The sequence below is a fragment of the Seriola aureovittata genome, chromosome 14 (genome assembly GCF_021018895.1).
Source record: "Seriola aureovittata isolate HTS-2021-v1 ecotype China chromosome 14, ASM2101889v1, whole genome shotgun sequence".
In the NCBI taxonomy this organism is placed as follows: Eukaryota; Metazoa; Chordata; class Actinopteri; order Carangiformes; family Carangidae; genus Seriola; species Seriola aureovittata.
Genome location: NC_079377.1, coordinates 750,979 through 768,610, shown reverse-complemented (window position 1 = coordinate 768,610; position 17,632 = coordinate 750,979). Strand labels below are relative to the sequence as shown.

At 42.9% G+C, this 17,632-nt stretch overlaps 1 protein-coding gene across 6 annotated transcripts in view; it reads right to left on the bottom strand.

Moving 5' to 3' along the window:
* Positions 1 to 17,048, bottom strand: part of eno4 (enolase 4) — a 36,945-nt gene extending 19,897 nt beyond the window's left edge. For 2 of the 6 annotated variants that reach the window (XR_008829622.1, XR_008829623.1), the window contains exons 1-4: positions 16,756 to 17,046; positions 14,138 to 14,266; positions 11,563 to 11,747; positions 7,107 to 7,252 (exon numbers count right to left, since the gene is read on the bottom strand). Coding sequence is in view for 4 of the 6 variants with exons in the window: in XM_056396093.1 (XP_056252068.1) it covers positions 7,107 to 7,252; positions 11,563 to 11,747; positions 14,138 to 14,266; positions 16,756 to 16,920 (625 nt within the window). In the remaining 2 variants the exon portion in view is untranslated. Of the gene's footprint in view, positions 1 to 7,106; positions 7,253 to 11,562; positions 11,748 to 14,137; positions 14,267 to 16,755 lie in introns of all 6 variants that reach the window. The other 4 variants (XM_056396093.1, XM_056396092.1, XM_056396091.1 and 1 more) reach the window with 4 other exon arrangements.
* Positions 17,049 to 17,632: the final 584 nt, after the last annotated feature.

Sequence of the window (17,632 nt, the reverse complement as noted above, 5' to 3'; positions counted from 1 at the left end):
CGCTGGCACCACTGGAACAGGCCTTCTTCTGTACTGAAACTGAGTCTCCGTGTTTGTCAGGTGTGCCTATGTACCTCATACGTGTCCAGACCTCCCTGGTGTGATTCTGCTGCAGCCTCTGCTCCAGCTTCCTACTATGGGCTTCCTTCCTCCTTCCAATATTCACTGACAGTCAATCAGAGTCCACAAAGAAGTTGACATACTCGGACAAACAGTCTGTCAGTCCATCTACATCCTCACCATTTGGCAAACATCCCAGTCTGTGCATTGAAAGAAGTTTTGCAGTGTAGCACATGTATTATCAGACCATCACCTCACAATCTTGATGGGTTGCTGGGTTAGCGGAGGGAAGAATGTAAACAAAAACCAAGATGCAGTGTGAGAACTCCCATTAACTTCCCCAGGTACATATTCAGTAAAGTGACAGGGACACAAAGGAGCCCGACTTCTTACATTGCCACTGGCCACAGTTTTACTGTAAGATAATTGATAATTGTTCACTTGCTCATTAGACACCCCCGTTAATTTTCACAGCAAGCGACTTTCCAAAGACTTGCAGCACAACCAAACAGATGGATAGTTGGAAATGACCTTTATTGATATACCAGCAGAGAGAACACACACAGGTGGGTATGAGGAGCCAAGGATGGGGTCCGGGGCTGGAGAGCCGGGGGTCCGGTGAGTGGAGCAAGGTGACTGAGCTCACACACACAGGGGAAAGTTCTTGGACGTGAAGGCTGGGGCTGGCACTACCTAAAACTCCTGGGAGCTGGTCCAGTCCATCTCCTCAGCTGGGTGGGTGGAGGGGGTCTGGTGGAGGGAGCCCCCCTGTCTGATGACAGCCCCTCTCTGGTGACGGAAGGCTCCTCCTCATTGGGAGTGATGGGTGGAAGAGCATGGAGGACTCTCCGGCGAAGGTTCCTGGGGGGAGCTGATGTCCTACTGGGCTGGTCGGGGTGACACTGGTGGAAATCAGCGATGATGCGAGGATCAAGGATGTGACGAGCTGGGATCCAGGACCTTTCTTCAGGACCATAACCATCCCAATCGACCAGATACTGGATCCCACGGCCACGGCGACGAGAGCGCACCAAACGTTGGACCGAGAAGGATGGACCACCATCGATGAACCAAGAGGGAGGTGGAGGCGGAATATTGGGCACCAACGGACTCCCTCTGACCGGCTTCACTCTGGAAACATGGAAGGTGGGATTGACGCGCATGGTGTGCGGGAGCCTCAGTCTCACCGCCGTTGGACTGATGACCCTCAGGATGGGGAATGGGCCGATGAACCTGGGAGCCAGCTTCTTGGATTCCACCCGGAGGGGTTGGTCCCAGATGGAGAGCCACACCTTCTGGCCAACCTGGTAGACCGGAGCAGGAGAGCGTTGCCGGTTGTCCGAAGCAGTGTAGCGACTCACGGAGCGCTGGAAGGGCAATGCGTGCCTGGACCCAGGTTCGGCAACAGCAGCGGACGAAGGCTTGGACCGTGGGACAGGAAACCTTCTTGTCCAAGGCTGGGAAGAGCGGTGGCCGTAGGCACCTTGGAATAGCGAGAGGCCCATGGCAGAGCTGGTGAGGGAGTTATGGGCGTACTCCACCCACAGGAGCTGCTGCGAACAGGAGGAAGGATTCCGGGAGACCATGCAGCGAAGGGCCGTCTCCATCTCCTGGTTCTTCCGCTCAGTCTGCCCATTGGACTGGGGATGGAACCCAGCGAAGAGACTGGCAGTGGCTCCCATCAAACAGCAAAACTCCCTCCAAAAAACCGAGGAGAACTGGGGCCCCCGGTCGGACACCACATTGACAGGGAGACCATGCAGGCGGAAGACGTGGAGCAGGACCAGCTGGGCAGTTTCCTTGGCCAATGGCAGTTTGGCCAGGGGCACAAAGTGGGCCATCTTGCTGAACCTGTCCACCACCGTGAGGATAACTGTGTTGCCATCTGATGGGGGCACATCAGTGACGAAGTCTGGAGAGATGTGGGACCATGGACGATGAGGCACCGGCAGGGGTTGCAGAAGACCAGATGGAGCCTGATAGGAGGGCTTGTGCTGATTGCAGACAGGGAAAGCATTCACAAATTCCCGTGTGTCCTCCAGGGTGGCCCACCAGAACCGTTGGCGGAGGACGTCCCATGTTCTCTGGATCCCAGGATCACAGGTGAGCTTGGAGGCGACCCACTGAAGCACCTCGGACCACAGGGCTGGAGAAACAAACAGGCAGTCCGGGGGGCAAGCGCTGGGTCCAGGCTGACCCTCTGTGGCGGACCTCACCCTCTCCTTGATTTCCCAGGTCGGGGTGGCAACAACGCAGGGAGGATCGGGTTGGGCCCCAAAGCAGAGTCTGTTTCTCCCTGGAACTGGCGTGACAAGGCATCAGGCTTGACGTTGTGGGACCCAGGACAGTAGGAGAGGGAGAAATTGAAGCGGGTGAAGAAAAGGGACCACAGGGCCTGACGGGAGTTAAGAGTCTTGGCCGTACGGATGTACTCAAGGTTCTCATGGTCAGTCCATACCAGAAAAGGTTGCTTGGTCCCCTCAAGCCAGTGCCGCCACTCCTCTAATGCCAACTTGACAGCCAGGAGCTCCCGGTTGCGATGTCATAACTTCTCTCGGCAGGGGACAGATGCCGAGAGAAAAAGGCGCAGGGGTGAATTTTCTGGTCCGAGGTTGCACACTGGGATAGGACAGCCCCCACTCCCACGTCGGAGGCGTCCACCACCATCTTTAATGGTGGTGGACGTGAGGGGTTGCAGAGAGAACAACAGGGAACAGTTTGTCAGGAATGGACCACAGGTCTCAGGGTCCCCCGCATACCTTTCTGGGGTTCCCACCTGGGGCTCAGGGCCGTCTCTGGGCAGTGAGTCGTTGGAGCTGGGGAAGGATCCGGAACAGGTGCCCGGTTCAAGGCAGTCGTTAGCTGCTGCGGCTAAAGCTGTTAGCGCCTGCTCATGGACTGCTGCAGAACGTCTTTCTTCAGCTTGTGAGGTGACAATCATGGCTTCATGCTGCTGGAGGGCGCTCTCAATCCTCTCGAAGCGAGTCGGTGATGACCCACACACAGGTGGGTATGAGGAGTCGAGGATGGGGTCCGGGGCTGGAGAGCTGGGGGTCCAGTGAGTGGAGCGAGGTGACTGAGCTCACACACAAAGGGGAAAGTTCTTGGACCCGAAGGCTGGGGCTAGCGGTGCTGAGCGTTAGGGAGCAGGCTGGAGATGTTGTCGAGGGAGCTGGAGAACGCCAAACAGCCACAGGGACGGGCAGACGGGGACCAGGAATAGCACAGGCAGAACTCGTGGTCGGGGACAGAAGGCTAAGGTATTTACCAGGGCAGAGACGAGGCAGGATGGTCAGGGGTGAGCAGAGTCGAAAACAAGAAGCCAGTCCAGAGATAATCGCTGGAAAGTCAAGCATGACGCTGAGAACAATCTGGCAAGGAGCGAGTGAACCGGGGATGTATATATATTGGTCTGATTGGGGATCGAGTGCAGCTGGGGTCAACAGGTGAAGACAGTGAAGCTGATTAGGAGGTGTGGCAGAGTGGAGAGTGAGAAATCGGCATAGCAGGCTGTGACAAAGAGAAGTAAAAGACAATGGATTCCCTTTTATTATCAAATGTCAAGAACTCTCTGGAACCCCTCAAATTTTTAACACCCAGCCAGAGACACACAACCCGACCGAGCTGACGAGCCAGGAGACACAGGATTGAACCTTCAGTCACGTCCTGGGCTGAACATTAGTAATAGTTAAGTTTTGTTTCAATACAGATAGAGCTTCTATGCTCTCTCTCTCTCTCGCTTTCTCTCTCTCTCTGTCTATCTCTCTTTCTCTCTCTCTCTCTGCTTAAATGCCGCATATAACCACACTTTAACATTGGGCTCATTAACACTCCTTAAATTTGTTAAGATTTGTTTAGAGGCCACGTTGGAAGCTGAAGCTTCATAATCCTTTTTCTACTCACTCTCCCACACACACTCTCATTCCGTCTCTGTCTTACACACAGACACTCATACAAACTTTTGTATATTGTCGAACCAACTCCAACAACCTTCATTAAATTGTTATTTCATGGATGTTATAGATCTGGTTATCATTTTTAGTAGTTGTAGAAATAATTATGTGCCTGCAATGCAATAGCATTGAAGGCATATATTATTATTCTGCATACTTATTCGTCTTATTTCTCTTACGTATCAAAATTTGAGCACGTCACTAGTCTCGCAGCTTTGAGAAAACCCAGACAATATATATATCAATGCATGCGGCTCAATCTGGAATGGTGTGCTATGACTTTTCTAAGCAATTTGAGTAACCATGGCAACGTAAATGGTGATGAAAGGCAAAAAAGTCCCATAGAGAATGAATGGGGAGACATCTTTAAAACAACCAACTTTGGAGCTCTATTGCTGCGTCATACTTCAACGTAGTACCATGGTTGAAACATTAAACGGGTCACAAGACTTGAGACTCTTTTGGGTTAAATTGGTATTTTGACAACTATTACGGTTTACACAAAATCGCAGTTTACGTTGTGTGTCATTTTTAGACATTTTAGCAACTGCTGGAGCAATGCTGAAGTAGCTTAAGCAATAGCTGAAGATTAAAAGCAGAACTTGTACCCTGGAGATTGAATGTATTGAGGCCTGAGTTGTTGGAAAATTTGATGCCAAAATGTTAAACTGGATGAGCTGAAGTCCATTAGCTGCAAAAGCTGAGAACTGAAACATGTTGTTTTCAACAGCTGAAAGCCAAATTATTTACTGCCAAAGGTGGAAGTAGGAATAAAATGCCTTAGAAATGTGTCTCCAGTTCGTGTGTGTATGTTTGTGTGTGTGTGTGTGTGTGTGTGTGTGTGTGCGTGCCTCCGCATGCCTCCATACATGCGTGTGTGTACGTGCGTGTGTGTGTGCATGTGTGTGTGTGTGTGTGTGTGTGCGTGCGTGTGCCTCCGCGTGCCTCCGTATGTGCGTGTGTGTGTGCATGTGTGTGTCTATCTATCTGTCTGTCTGTGTAGCTCTCTGCTTGTCTGTATTCATGTGTGTTAAAGTGTAAAAGTGGACTGAAACATATTTCCAGTGAAACCAGTTGAGATGTGTGTAAATCACTGCACAAATGTCAGTTAAGTGGTTGATAAACACCAAAGATATCAGAGGACTCTCAAATCAGGTTAATTGACCCAGATGTGTGCTCCCTCATCTTAAAGGTTGCCATGGTGACAATGCTGTCTCACTAGGTGACCACCTGTCTTCGAAAGAGGCAGCACCTGGAAAACACTGGTTAAAGGTAATCCACCAATCAGAATGAAATTCAAACTGAAGTTAACAGCCAAATGTTTCCTGAATTAAACTGTGTCTATCTATCTGTCTATCTGCCCGTCTGTCTACCTGTCTACATTTCTATGTGTCTGTTTGTGTGTGCGTGTGCACATGTGTGTATATATGTGTGTGTCTCCGGTGTGTGTGTCTCCGGTGTGTGTGTGTGTGTGTGTGTGTGTGTGTGTATGTAAGAGAGAGAGTCTGGCTGTTGAAGACAGCGCTCATAAAAATCTATGGGAGAAAGGGGTCAGCAAACTTCTCAACCTCCTGCCATTAAATACAAAACAGTACATAATATCAGCAAAATTATCACATGGGCAGCGCCACAAGACTCTCCTGAACACCTCTTTGTGGTTTTGGTGTTTCTAGAGCCAAAAATGTGGAAATAGGAGCGAGTTACAATATAGGGTCTGTCCTGGTTTTCTCCTGAAATCAGCTCCTGAATTTGTATCGCAGTTTATAAGACAGTTGGAGGGTACTCCCATCAGTTTGAGGCTGACAGTTTAAATTCTGTTAGTCTCTCTGCTAAGGTAGTCACTTTATATGAAACAGGACAAATTTGTCTACTAATGAGGAAGAAATGATGTGTCAAGATCGAAATATGTGGCCATAAAGACGAGGTACACAGATTTTTTTCAGACAAATTTTAGAGCTTCTCCCACTTTAGCGATGATGTCATCCACTCTAGCCCTGAACGTTCCATGCAATACACACCCATTATAAACTCAGAAATCATTAAACTAAAACTGTAGTAATTCAAAAACTGTTGAAGATATAATGAATTTGAATACAAGTTTAATAGCTGAATTTCTTCAGAACATTTTAAACGTTGAATGATGTCTTTAGCTGAAAGTATGCTGAAGTAGTTAAAGTTTAAAGAGGCTGAACTTTTCAAGGATTTGAATATGGTCTCCATTCATTTGAATGGCAAAAAAATGTCATAAAAAGCTTAATATTTCAAAAAATATATATAAATATATCAAAAATATCAAATATCAAGAAATTGAATACATCCAATAATCTACAGAAAAAGCCGAACGTTTTGATAGTTGAACGGTTTCTGTAGGACAAAGTATGAAGGAGTAGTTAGAGACCGTGCTGCAGCATTCACACTAATAATAATAAAGATTTGAATAACAATATAATTACTTAAAATTACTTAAAATTCCTAAATTTGTGGTCAGTCTTTGGAGAGCAACTCAATGTCAACTTCACTGCACATGCTCAGTGTTTATAATGTTTTGCTACTTTAATGAGCTGAAAAGAACTACAGCAGCCAGTTTTATCAAAGTGAAGCAATATGTCACCCAGCACAATGGTAAATGGACTTGCACTTATATAGCGCTTCTGTAGTCTTACTGACCTATCAAAGTGCTTTAAAATACTTCTCACATTCCGCCATTCACTCACACATTCATTCATCACAATCACACACTGAGGGGCAATGTGGGGTTCAGTATCTTGCCCAAGCATACTTCAACACACAGACTGGAGGAGCCAGGAATCGAACCACCAACCTTCTAATTAGTGGACGACCCGCTCTACTTCCTGAGCCACAGCTGCCCCGTTGAGTCATTTGAGGAAGCAAGGGAATATAAACTGCAATATGATGTATTACAACAGATAGACAGACAATACACATTCTACATTTTATTATGCTGTATTAATAGTGGAAAAGTGTTGTTTTGGTTTAATAACGAGCTTCAACTGCAAGATTTTACAACTGTAGAAATTATGATATTGATACCAAATATTTGGAAGTACTATTCACAACCGGTCACCACCCTACCTTTATCAACAGTCCTTTTGTCTTTAGCCTGTGCTGACGGTGCAGAAGGAAGAACCGCCTCAGACTCGTTTGGTGAATGACTCTCCTTCCCCTCCTCCCTGTTGCGGATGTCTTTCTCCTCCAGGTACCGGGCCATGAAGAAATTACTGTGTAAAATTACAGAGGACAAAATTAGATTTTAGGTCACAAAAACAAGTACTAAAAGAAGACTATATGTCCTTGGGGCAGAATAAAATAAGCATGTACAGTAGGTACTGGATTTCAGAATATTTGTGGCACCTAATACATGTCAACTAGAACAGTGGTTCTCAAACTTTTCCACATCAAGGACCCCTGAACTGACACAAATTAGATCATGGACACGGACCCCCAATTTGATGAGATTTTTGCTTTTAGATCTTTTATTACAGAAAGTGTTTGAAACATGACCATGACCAACATAGTCAAACATTCCGTCATTGTGTTACTTATGGATGGAATTATTGTGAAAATAAATTATTCCCCTTTTTGCTGGGGACCACCAGGAACTCCCCGGACTCCCCGGACCCACTAGAACACAGATGATCTGATGGTCTCAGGTCAACCTCACTTAACAATTACTGAGGAGGTACCACAAGGTTCTGGTCTATTATTGCTTACAATGTAGATTAACAATATACAGACAAATTATCAATTTTTATGCAGATGACACTTGCTTGTATGCACATGGCTCTTTACTTTCAAAAATCATTCTATTTTACATCCGTCTGCCTACATATAATGCAGACCTACCACCTACCAAAAATAAAACACAATTTTAATACTTCTTTTTATCCATTACTGTCCTATTCCTAATGTCAAAAAATATACTAATATAATATAATACTTCTACTTAAGGATGCAGGTTGTATATAACAGGGCATACACAGTATATACTAAAATTGCAGTTTCCTATTGAGATTAATAAGGTAACTCTAACTATCTACACCAGTGGTTCCCAAACTTTTCACAGCCACGTACCCCTTCAGACATCTGACCTCCAGCCATGTACCCCCTACTCCCGCACACACAAAAACCTGTCTGTAAACCCCCCCCCACACACATATACATATAACACATCAAATAAAATCCCTTAAATTATTTCTATATTATTTTATCTTTCACCAAATAGATTCATTTTTACAGCATTTTCAGTGAGCAACACCAGTTCACTTTTGAAAAAATAAATGTAACAAACATTTCTAGAACAGTCAAACTGAAGTACAAACTCCCCACAGCTTTAATGAGAAGGATGTGCTTGAAAGGACGCACATAACTCTGCAATATTTGGCTGAATCTGAGAAAGTCTGAGTCTTAAATCGTTCTCCACACAAAGTCTCGCTCTGTATCTTGTTTTCATAGCTGTCAGAGCTGAGAATCCACTCTCACACAAGTACGTGGTGGCAAAGGGCATCAAGGTCTTGACAGCGCGTTTGGCCAGCGCAGGCTGTTCTGTGCGCAGTCCGATCCAGAAATCTGGCAGTGGCTTCTCATTAAATTCAATTTTCAGGGATCCATTGGTTGAAATCTCAATGAGACTCTCCTGTTCAGATACTGATAAAGAAGCAGGCACAGCTGTAAATGGATGACGTATCCAACTATCTGACCTGTCAGTTTCGGGGAAATACCTGCGCAGCTGTGCAGCCAGCTCACTGAGGTGCGCGGTTATGTCATGTTTCACACTGTCCGTCAAACACAGTTCATTTGCGCACAAAAAATCATCCATTGACGGAAAGACCTCTGTTTTGTTGTTCTCCGTGCAGTTTAACCAGAGGTTCAACTTCTTTATCATGGCCTCAACTTTATCTTGCACGTTAAATATGGTTGCGGAAACCCCCTGTAATCCAAGATTAAGTTCGTTCAGGCGAGAAAAAATATCGGCCAGATAACCCAGGCGTGTAAGGAACTCTTCATTGTGCAAATATTCAGACAAATGAAAGTTATGGTCACTGAAGAAAATCTTAAGTTCATCTTTGAGTTGAAAGAAACGTGTCAATACTTTGCCTCTTGATAACCAGCGTACCTCTGTGTGAAGTAGTAACGTCTCATGATCGCTGCCCATTTCACTGCATAATGCAGTAAATATGCGAGAGTTCGGGGGCCTGGCTTTCACAAAGTTCACCATTTTCACTGTTGTGTCCAAAACATTCTTCAGGCTGGCAGACATTCCCTTGGCAGCAAGAGCCTCTCGGTGGATGCTGCAGTGAACCCAAGTGGCATCAGGCGCAACCGCTTGCACGCGCGTTACTACTCCGCTGTGTCTCCCGGTCATGGCCTTTGCACCATCTGTACAGATGCCAACACATTGTGTCCACATAAGTCCGTTTGATGTCACAAAGGTGTCCAGCATTTTGAAAATGTCCTCTCCAGTTGCCCTTGTTTCCAGAGATTTACAGAAGAGCATGTCCTCCTTAATTGTCCCTTCATGAATGTACCGCACATATACCAGAATATGTGCCAGGCCCGCTACATCTGTCGACTCATCCAGCTGTAGTGCGTAAAATTCACTGGCTCGTACGCGATGTAGTAGCTGTTTTAAAACGTCCTCTGCCATGTCACTGATGCGCCGAGAAACAGTGTTGTTTGATGAAGGCATGGTCTGTATAGTTTTTTTGGCCTTTTCCCCCAGCATTGTCCCAACCATATCCGTGGCAGCAGGGACAATTAAGTCCTCCACAATAGCGTGTGGCTTGCCAGTTTTAGCCACTCGGTAACTCACCATGTAAGATGCTTGTAGCCCGCTCCTATTAACGTTATCTGTCTCCCGTATGCAAGTCTTACTGATAGAAAGTCTTCTCAATTCTCGTTCAAAAAACTCCCGTGGCTTATTTTTCAAATGAGCATGTTTTGTTTCTAAATGTCTGCGCAACAGTGAAGGTTTCATTGAGTTGTGAGACAGTACTTTTGCACATATAACACACTGTGGCCGAGTAAATCCACCAGTACTGATACAAGTGAATCCCAAAGCAATGTAGTTTTCATCATATTTGCGCCTTTTTGATGAGGTTGTTTCTCTGTCCGTCGCTGCATGCTTTCCCGCACCAGGAGGCTCTGCATCCGACTCCTCGTCACTGTCCGTGGCTATGCTAGCAGCTTGGCTAGCCACAGGTGCATCGCTACTAGCATCCCGCTCAAAGGTAGACCTTGAAGGTGAAGAATAACGTGGGTTGTTGTTCGACTGTGAGCTGACTGGTGATAGCAGCTGATGTCCCTCTGGAAGGGCAATTTATCCTTTTTAGCCATTTATCCATTTTCGGCGGTTAGCCGGGGGTCGGGTGGCCGACTTTGGCAGTGCAATTAATTCACTGAACACTAGACTCGAGCATCTGCGGCGCTACTATTGGGCCCGTGTGGGCCCACCCATTTTGACCCAGGCCAATAGTGAGTGAGTGATTTCGGACACATTAGTTTTCATTCTAGCGGTTCATCCAATAAGCAGTCTGCGGAAAGCTTAGAGTTAGTCTATTTATACGCCAGTTTCAAACTATAATCAGTTTGCAAATCATGTTTTTTTTTCAAGTACCCCCTACGTCACATTGCGTACCCCTGGGGGTACGCGTACCCCAGTTTGGGAATCACTGATCTACACTATTAGACTACAAGTAATGTAAGATGTAATTTACTTGTTCTACCTGAAATGTGTTTGTAATTCCTAATTTGAATCTGAGACACACAGTGCAATACGATTATGGCATTGTCATCCTCAACCCCTACGCATGGCAACTCATCAAGCTTTACTATTGGGTCTCAGTACATAATGATAATGTGATGAAACAAGCGAAAAGCATTAACCTCTGCATGACCCCATTCTAGGACATCAACACACACAAGACTACTTCTGACCCCATTGGATCTTAATGCATAAAAACGGCACTACTTATCTGTTTATGTCTGTTTGTTTACCTTGTATAAAATTATAATGTAGAGGATTAAAATCAGTTGAAGAATCTAAATTTCAACGTTTCTAACGTACATTTATAAACCATTGGTAAAGTTTTTAATGATCATCGTAGAAGATTCCTGTAACCCGGGATGTGCTCTCCCACAATATATTTTTTATATACCCCAATGATTATAATCAATAAGTAGCACCACAAACAGATCATAGATCAAACAAAAAAATAAGTATTTAGTTTCTTCTAGAATTGTTGTTATTCTTGTCAGGAAGTAAAGGCATTTACAGCATTTACAACATTTACAACATAATACACCAAAACCTTCCACTGAAACTGAACTAGTCAGGGTTAGTAACTCTTTTAAGCACAGCAGCTGAATATAATTAAACTTACACTGATGAAAAATGTGGAAGAGAGTAAAAGTGATTAGTAAAAACAGCACAGTCTGATCTGTGGACATTCTAGAGACAGATAAACAATCGAAAGTCTCCCAGCCAGAGATGTAACCTTTCAGATTAACTTGAAAAACATCTTAACACTACCTGAGAGCATGGTCAACTTCTGATTGGTCACAGGGGTTTTGGCCCTTCAACATGTTGTTTAGAGGTTCATTGATCCACTGGACAGCAGTCATCACATGGTCAGCCCTCTCCTGACTCTCAGCTCTCCAGTCCAGTGAAGACTCTTTAGACCCAAAGAGGCTGGAGATAGCACCTGAGGAAATGCTCTGAACACAGAGAAAGAGAAGAACTTGTTCAAAAGGTCAACAACAAGCTATTTACCACAAAAACACTACAGCTGCAAGTGCAAAATAGCAAAATAGACTTCTATAGTACAGTAGAGTCCATGTGGACCTGCCGAAGAGATCCCCACCACTGCATCTCTCTAACTCTCTGTTTGTTATTCCCTTAAGCACATGAGCATCCAGGCTCCTCTCTTTTCATTCAGACTCTCCGTACAGGCTGTCTTGGAGGATCTATGTCTTCCAGGAGTCTCAGCCTATTCCTTGTCTCTCTGTGTTTGTTTCCTTCTCTTAGATGTTCACACATCTACTGTATGTATGCTTGGTCTGATCTGCTTGCTGTTGCCTCGTGTGTTTGCATAGTCCGACCTCTGCCCAGGTTTTCATGGTGGACGGGAGGTTGTGTGACTGGAAGCTGCCCAACATCCTCCCAGATTATATTATTCATTAATATTTACAATTCATAATTTTGTCATCCTGATTGTCCATACTGTAAATCTACTATTTTGTCCACATGATATCTATTTCATGTCCATCCTGAAAGTTAGAGGATTTTTCAGGGGAGTTGGGTTGAGTCTTTATCTCATTCGAAGGTCTAAGGACAGCGGACTTCATCATGCTGCACAGTTACAGCAAAATTTGGATTTGTGATATTACATTATATAAATAAAATCTGAATGACTACTGACACATTCACCTCCACCTGAGCTGTAGCCAGCAGATGGTTGGAGAGAGGAGGACATGCGTTAATATCTGCCTTATCTCTCCTCACCCACAACACCCTTATCTGTCCACCCTCCTTCTCACAGACCACTTGCACATTTTTCTCTGATTATACATTACTGTTAATGCTGAAGACAGACTAACATTGGGCCCTCCCTGATCCCGGAGCACAGCTACTGTATGCCCAATTTACTTCATAAAAAACACAAAACATCTCTAATGTGTTGTAATGGATCGGCTGTCTCTGTATTCTGCTTGTAACTTCTGTGAGTAACAATCCAATATGCAATAACATGCAACAGAAAGAGTCTATTCATTTTTTAAATAATTTACTCAAAAGGGCAAAAGGGCAATCCCTGTCCTGCAGACTTTTAAGATAATTGTATGTTATTCTTTTCTCCTTCTGGGAGGTGACATTCCACAAAGGACCTATGACCTCAGTTACATTCAGTGTGATTTAATAATTAGGCCGCTAAGGTGACTGATCATACAAATTTTACATAAAACTCTATCTAGCTTCAAAAGCACCAGCATTGATATGCTGCTTTATCAGTCTCCATTTTATGCAGATGATTCCCATATCTATTTTACTTCAGCTCTGCTTTGATTCTATCATCATGCAACTGAGCAAACAGCAGTCATCCCAACCTCAACATCAGAGTTATTATCATAGACCAAGGTTATTATCGTTAATGAAAACTAACGAAATAACAAAAATGTGACAAAACTCAAATGTTGTTTTGTAGTTCTAATGGTGACAATATCCAATATCAGGGCAGTTAGGGAGTTTAACTGGGAGTTGTCATAGATAATTATGAGTCTTTAAATTTATCACAAGAAAAAAAAAGCTTTTTCACCATTGAGTACTGAGGTTTCCATGACAACCACTACACTATCCCATATGTGTGCTTTCACTCGTGTGATCTGTGTCGCGTTTGAAGCTAATAACCCAAAGAGTTCAACAATGTGAATGCCCTTCCACAAAAATTTTATTATTATGGTTATTATCATAGGTTCGTACCAAGATTATTGTAATGAAAATGAAAAAAATAACAAAAACTAGATGTGAAAAAACACATTTGTTAACTGAAATAAAAATAAATATGAGGCTTTATAAAAAAGAAAAAAAAAAAAGATAACTAACTGAAACTGTACTGTGTTTTTACAAAAATAAGACAAACTAAAACCGAAGAGAAAATGTTCTCAGTTTTCATCTCTGCCATTTATTTCATACAGAAGCCTTTTATTTTGGGTGGATATGAAATCTGTCTTCCAATTTTTTAGCTATACCGTCGGCAACATCACACAAGCAAGCAGCACAGCTGATATCATGGTGGTGCCGAAAGCATGCCTGTTGAATACGACTGTGTCACAGATAACAGTATGACTTGTGTTTGAAAGTCCATTTGAAAAGTGTGTATATTCAATCTTTACACTGAAAGCATACACTGAGCTGAATATCCACAATCTGGCACATGAGCGATTGTCAGCCACAGTCCATGGGTCGGACTTGAATCCATGGCCGCTACAGAAAGGACTGAGCCTAAGTGGTATGCGCTCCACCAGGTGAGCCACCACAAAGTATTTCAACAATTCATCCGGTGCAGCACTAGTCTATAGCCAAAAGGCAAAATATGGTTTATGAGTTTTACCTTTTCCTTGTTGCTGACGATGCAGAAGACCTCCACCTCAATGGATAGTTGTCCTCTTGTGTCATAAACCTCCTTTCCCCTCAGTCTGTTTATCCTTGGTGGTGCAGAGAGGTTTGCAAAGTAATTTGCCTAAAGTGAAGAAAAAGACATTTTTAACCTCAGTGAGTTGTGACTACACTCAAAGGCCCCACTATTCTGCCATTATGGTGCATTTAAATTGTTCTTAGCCATTAAAACCAACCTCTGCACACAAATTACAGATTGTGGCGAAATTCGTATTGGTTGCAATTTAATTGCAAATGAAGCAAGAAAGATCAAAAATGTGGTGAATGTTTTTTGTTTTAATAAACAGAGTTCAAGACCTAGAAGCAAGTGAATGCATATAAAAACCTACCTCACCTAAATGTTACAATATGAAAATAATAGTAAAATAGTGCTCATGTTCACTACAAATTTTACTGGAAAAAAATATTGCATGCATAACTTTCACAGTCAATGGAGAGTAACAAGAGTTTTGTCCCATGTGCCAAATGTAACTCTAATGGTGACAACATCAAGGAAGTTAAAGAATTGAACTGGGAGTTTTCACAGATGATTATGAGTTTTTAAATTTATCACAAGAAAAAAAAAGCTTTTTCACCAGTGAGTACTGAGGTTTCCATGACAACCAGTACAATATCCCATATGTGAGCTACCACTGGTGTGATCTGTGTTGCGTTTGAAGCTAATAACCCAAAGAGTTTGACAATGTGAATGCCTTTCTTCAAATGTTATTATTAATGTCATATCCATTAATGCTCAGGTGGCATTCTATGAAGGTGAATACCTGCACAACAAGCCATGGCTAACACGTGGAAGAAATAGCTTATTCTTAAAACTGTCTCACTTTCAAAGAATAAATTTATGGCCCTAATTTCACAGCCTTAATGTGGCCTTATCCTTGGTAATTCTTATTTCCTGCATTTCTTGTGCCTTAATGCTCTGTTAGTAGAGAATTTGAGTTAACATTGCAATGTACCTAACATTAAGGTGCATTGCAAATATCAATAAAGGCTGCATTCCATTTAGGTTTACCAGTTCCGCTGTCCCATTTTGTTTCACTGTAAGCCCACTTTATTCTACAGTTCATGTGCATTTCAAACATTCTGCAAAGTTCATGCAACACTTGAAGGCAGCACTAGCTCCAGATGGTGCAGTCAGACCAAGGTTGTCAATGAATACTCTTTTTTGCTTGAAATGACCCAGAAGTATCTAAGTGGGAGCTATGATAAGAGCTGGTCAAATTATCTAAATACTGAGGAATGGAGCTTCAGTGCTTCCTTTCTTATGTCCTTTAGCATATACACTGGACCTTCTTTTACAAAAGGAAAGGAGATAATGTCATCCCATAATTCCTTGCAGCAGCACATTTAAAACAACGCACTATTGTAATTTCACAACAGCAGAACCACATAAATGTAGAAACAACAGACCTCTTGTTTTATGTTTGTGACACAATCCAAAACTTCTTTGTCCTTGTTCTATCCTTCCTTGTCTGATTTGCTGAACTCAAAATCCATAAATGTAGATTTATTCTCTATCAGATCCAGTTAGGACTCATCATAAAGAACAAGATTATTGAACTTCTAGTTAACAATATCATCATCATAACAAAATAGTATATACATAAATGTTGTTTCACTAAATCAAAGGTCAAAAACGCCTGTCAGGCAACTCTATATACTTACATCTAGGGCTGGGTATTGAACTTGGATACTTTTACAGACAAACCAAATTGGTTTGATACTGTTGAAGATTAAAGGAGTAAATTAGTAAATTTCATCAGAGTCAGAGAGCCATTAAGTATGCAGGATGCTTGGACCAAGATCTTATAATGTTGATGACTGGCTATTTATTCACACAATGAATTTGAAAAAATTGGTATTGAAAAATGTATCGTCAAGAATCAGTATAGTCAAGATATCAGTATCAGTACCAATATCAGCCCTACTTATGTCTGAATATAGTTATGACAAATTCTAATAATATCTATATTAATTATATAAAATAATTCTTCATTTTTATTTAATTATTATTTTAATGACTCAACTTTCTCTACTTGTATATTCCTTTCCTTTCATGATATTATATTATTTCGACATTTCAATCCTGTTGTTTTGTTTTGTTTTGAACAATATGTATTTTGTTGTTAATTCCTGTGAATGGTTGATGGTTAAATGTATGAAATGGAAGAAAACATCCTCTCTGAGGAGGCGTGATTCTGTTAATGACAGGAAACCTGACTTGAAATGTAGGCTTACAGTCCTGAATATTGTTACCGCCATTATAAATAAAGTTGGTTTAAAAAAAAGGGCAGTTCTCTTAGCAGCTGTGTTTTCATTAAGGCCTTATGAATTCTCCTGCACATCCTTTATCAAGGAAAAGTGCTCAGGAGAGGACATTACAATTTTGGCCTGCCATCACCATGGTGCAGTAGCTGGTTAGAAAGTTGCTAGCTAAGCTAACTAGCTTTGTTGGGTGTAAACCGTTGCATTTTAGCAAATAAACAAAGCTAGGATTAGCATAACATCCGGACTGCCTAGCTATCTTATTAACAGCAGAGAGAGAAACAGTCATACCAGGTAGCCGTGAACGTCTCTGGGCTTGTGGAGGAAGAGTTCGTTGAGAGCTCCCTCTATCTGCTCCGGGACTCGGTTGACCCGATAAAACTCGGCCGCGTTTTTAATTTCATAGAAATCCTGTTCCTCTTCAGAAACACGGCTGGTAACCGCTTGATAAGACATTGTTCACGTGTTGTCACCGTCTCCGTTGGCTTTGTGTTGTCTGTTACCCTGGAAACGAGTCGTTCAAGTGACAGCGGAGATCAGAGCGACATCCCTTCCTTTTCACGTCATAAATAAAACAGTGGATAACGTGTTTGTCCGGTCAGTGTTCAGTGATTACAGAGGAATTGGGGAATGTCCCTGTCAGGTCCGGTAGTCTCTGTAACCCACTGCTTTGTAAAGCAATGCAAAATGAAAACGAAATATGGGGTTATAATGAGAACAACCCCTTGTTAATGTTATAATATGTAACAATATCTTATGAATGAGAGCTACATCAGCCCTGTATTCATCAAAATGTATATTTTATTCTCCTGAAACTACAATAGCTGCAAATCTGACAACATGGACACTTTCTAGACAGATATAACAAATAGTCAGACTTTCAGATAGACTGAGTCTAAATGCATCTGTTGCACAAAGCATTTAGTTCTTGACTATCTTTAGCCAAGGATCCTCTATACAGAAGATACTGCATTACAGGCAGCACCAATGCAATGAAATGGGACACAGTTTCGTCCCCTAAGTGGGCGTTGTCTCCCAACCCCTCCCTCAAGCCGAGGCAACTGCATGAAATGTGACCGTGCTTATACTTAAATCCATCCCTATCTAGACTTACCTCTCTGCATCCTTTGAGAAACAATTTGCGCCTTTTTTGCCACATCTGATCAAT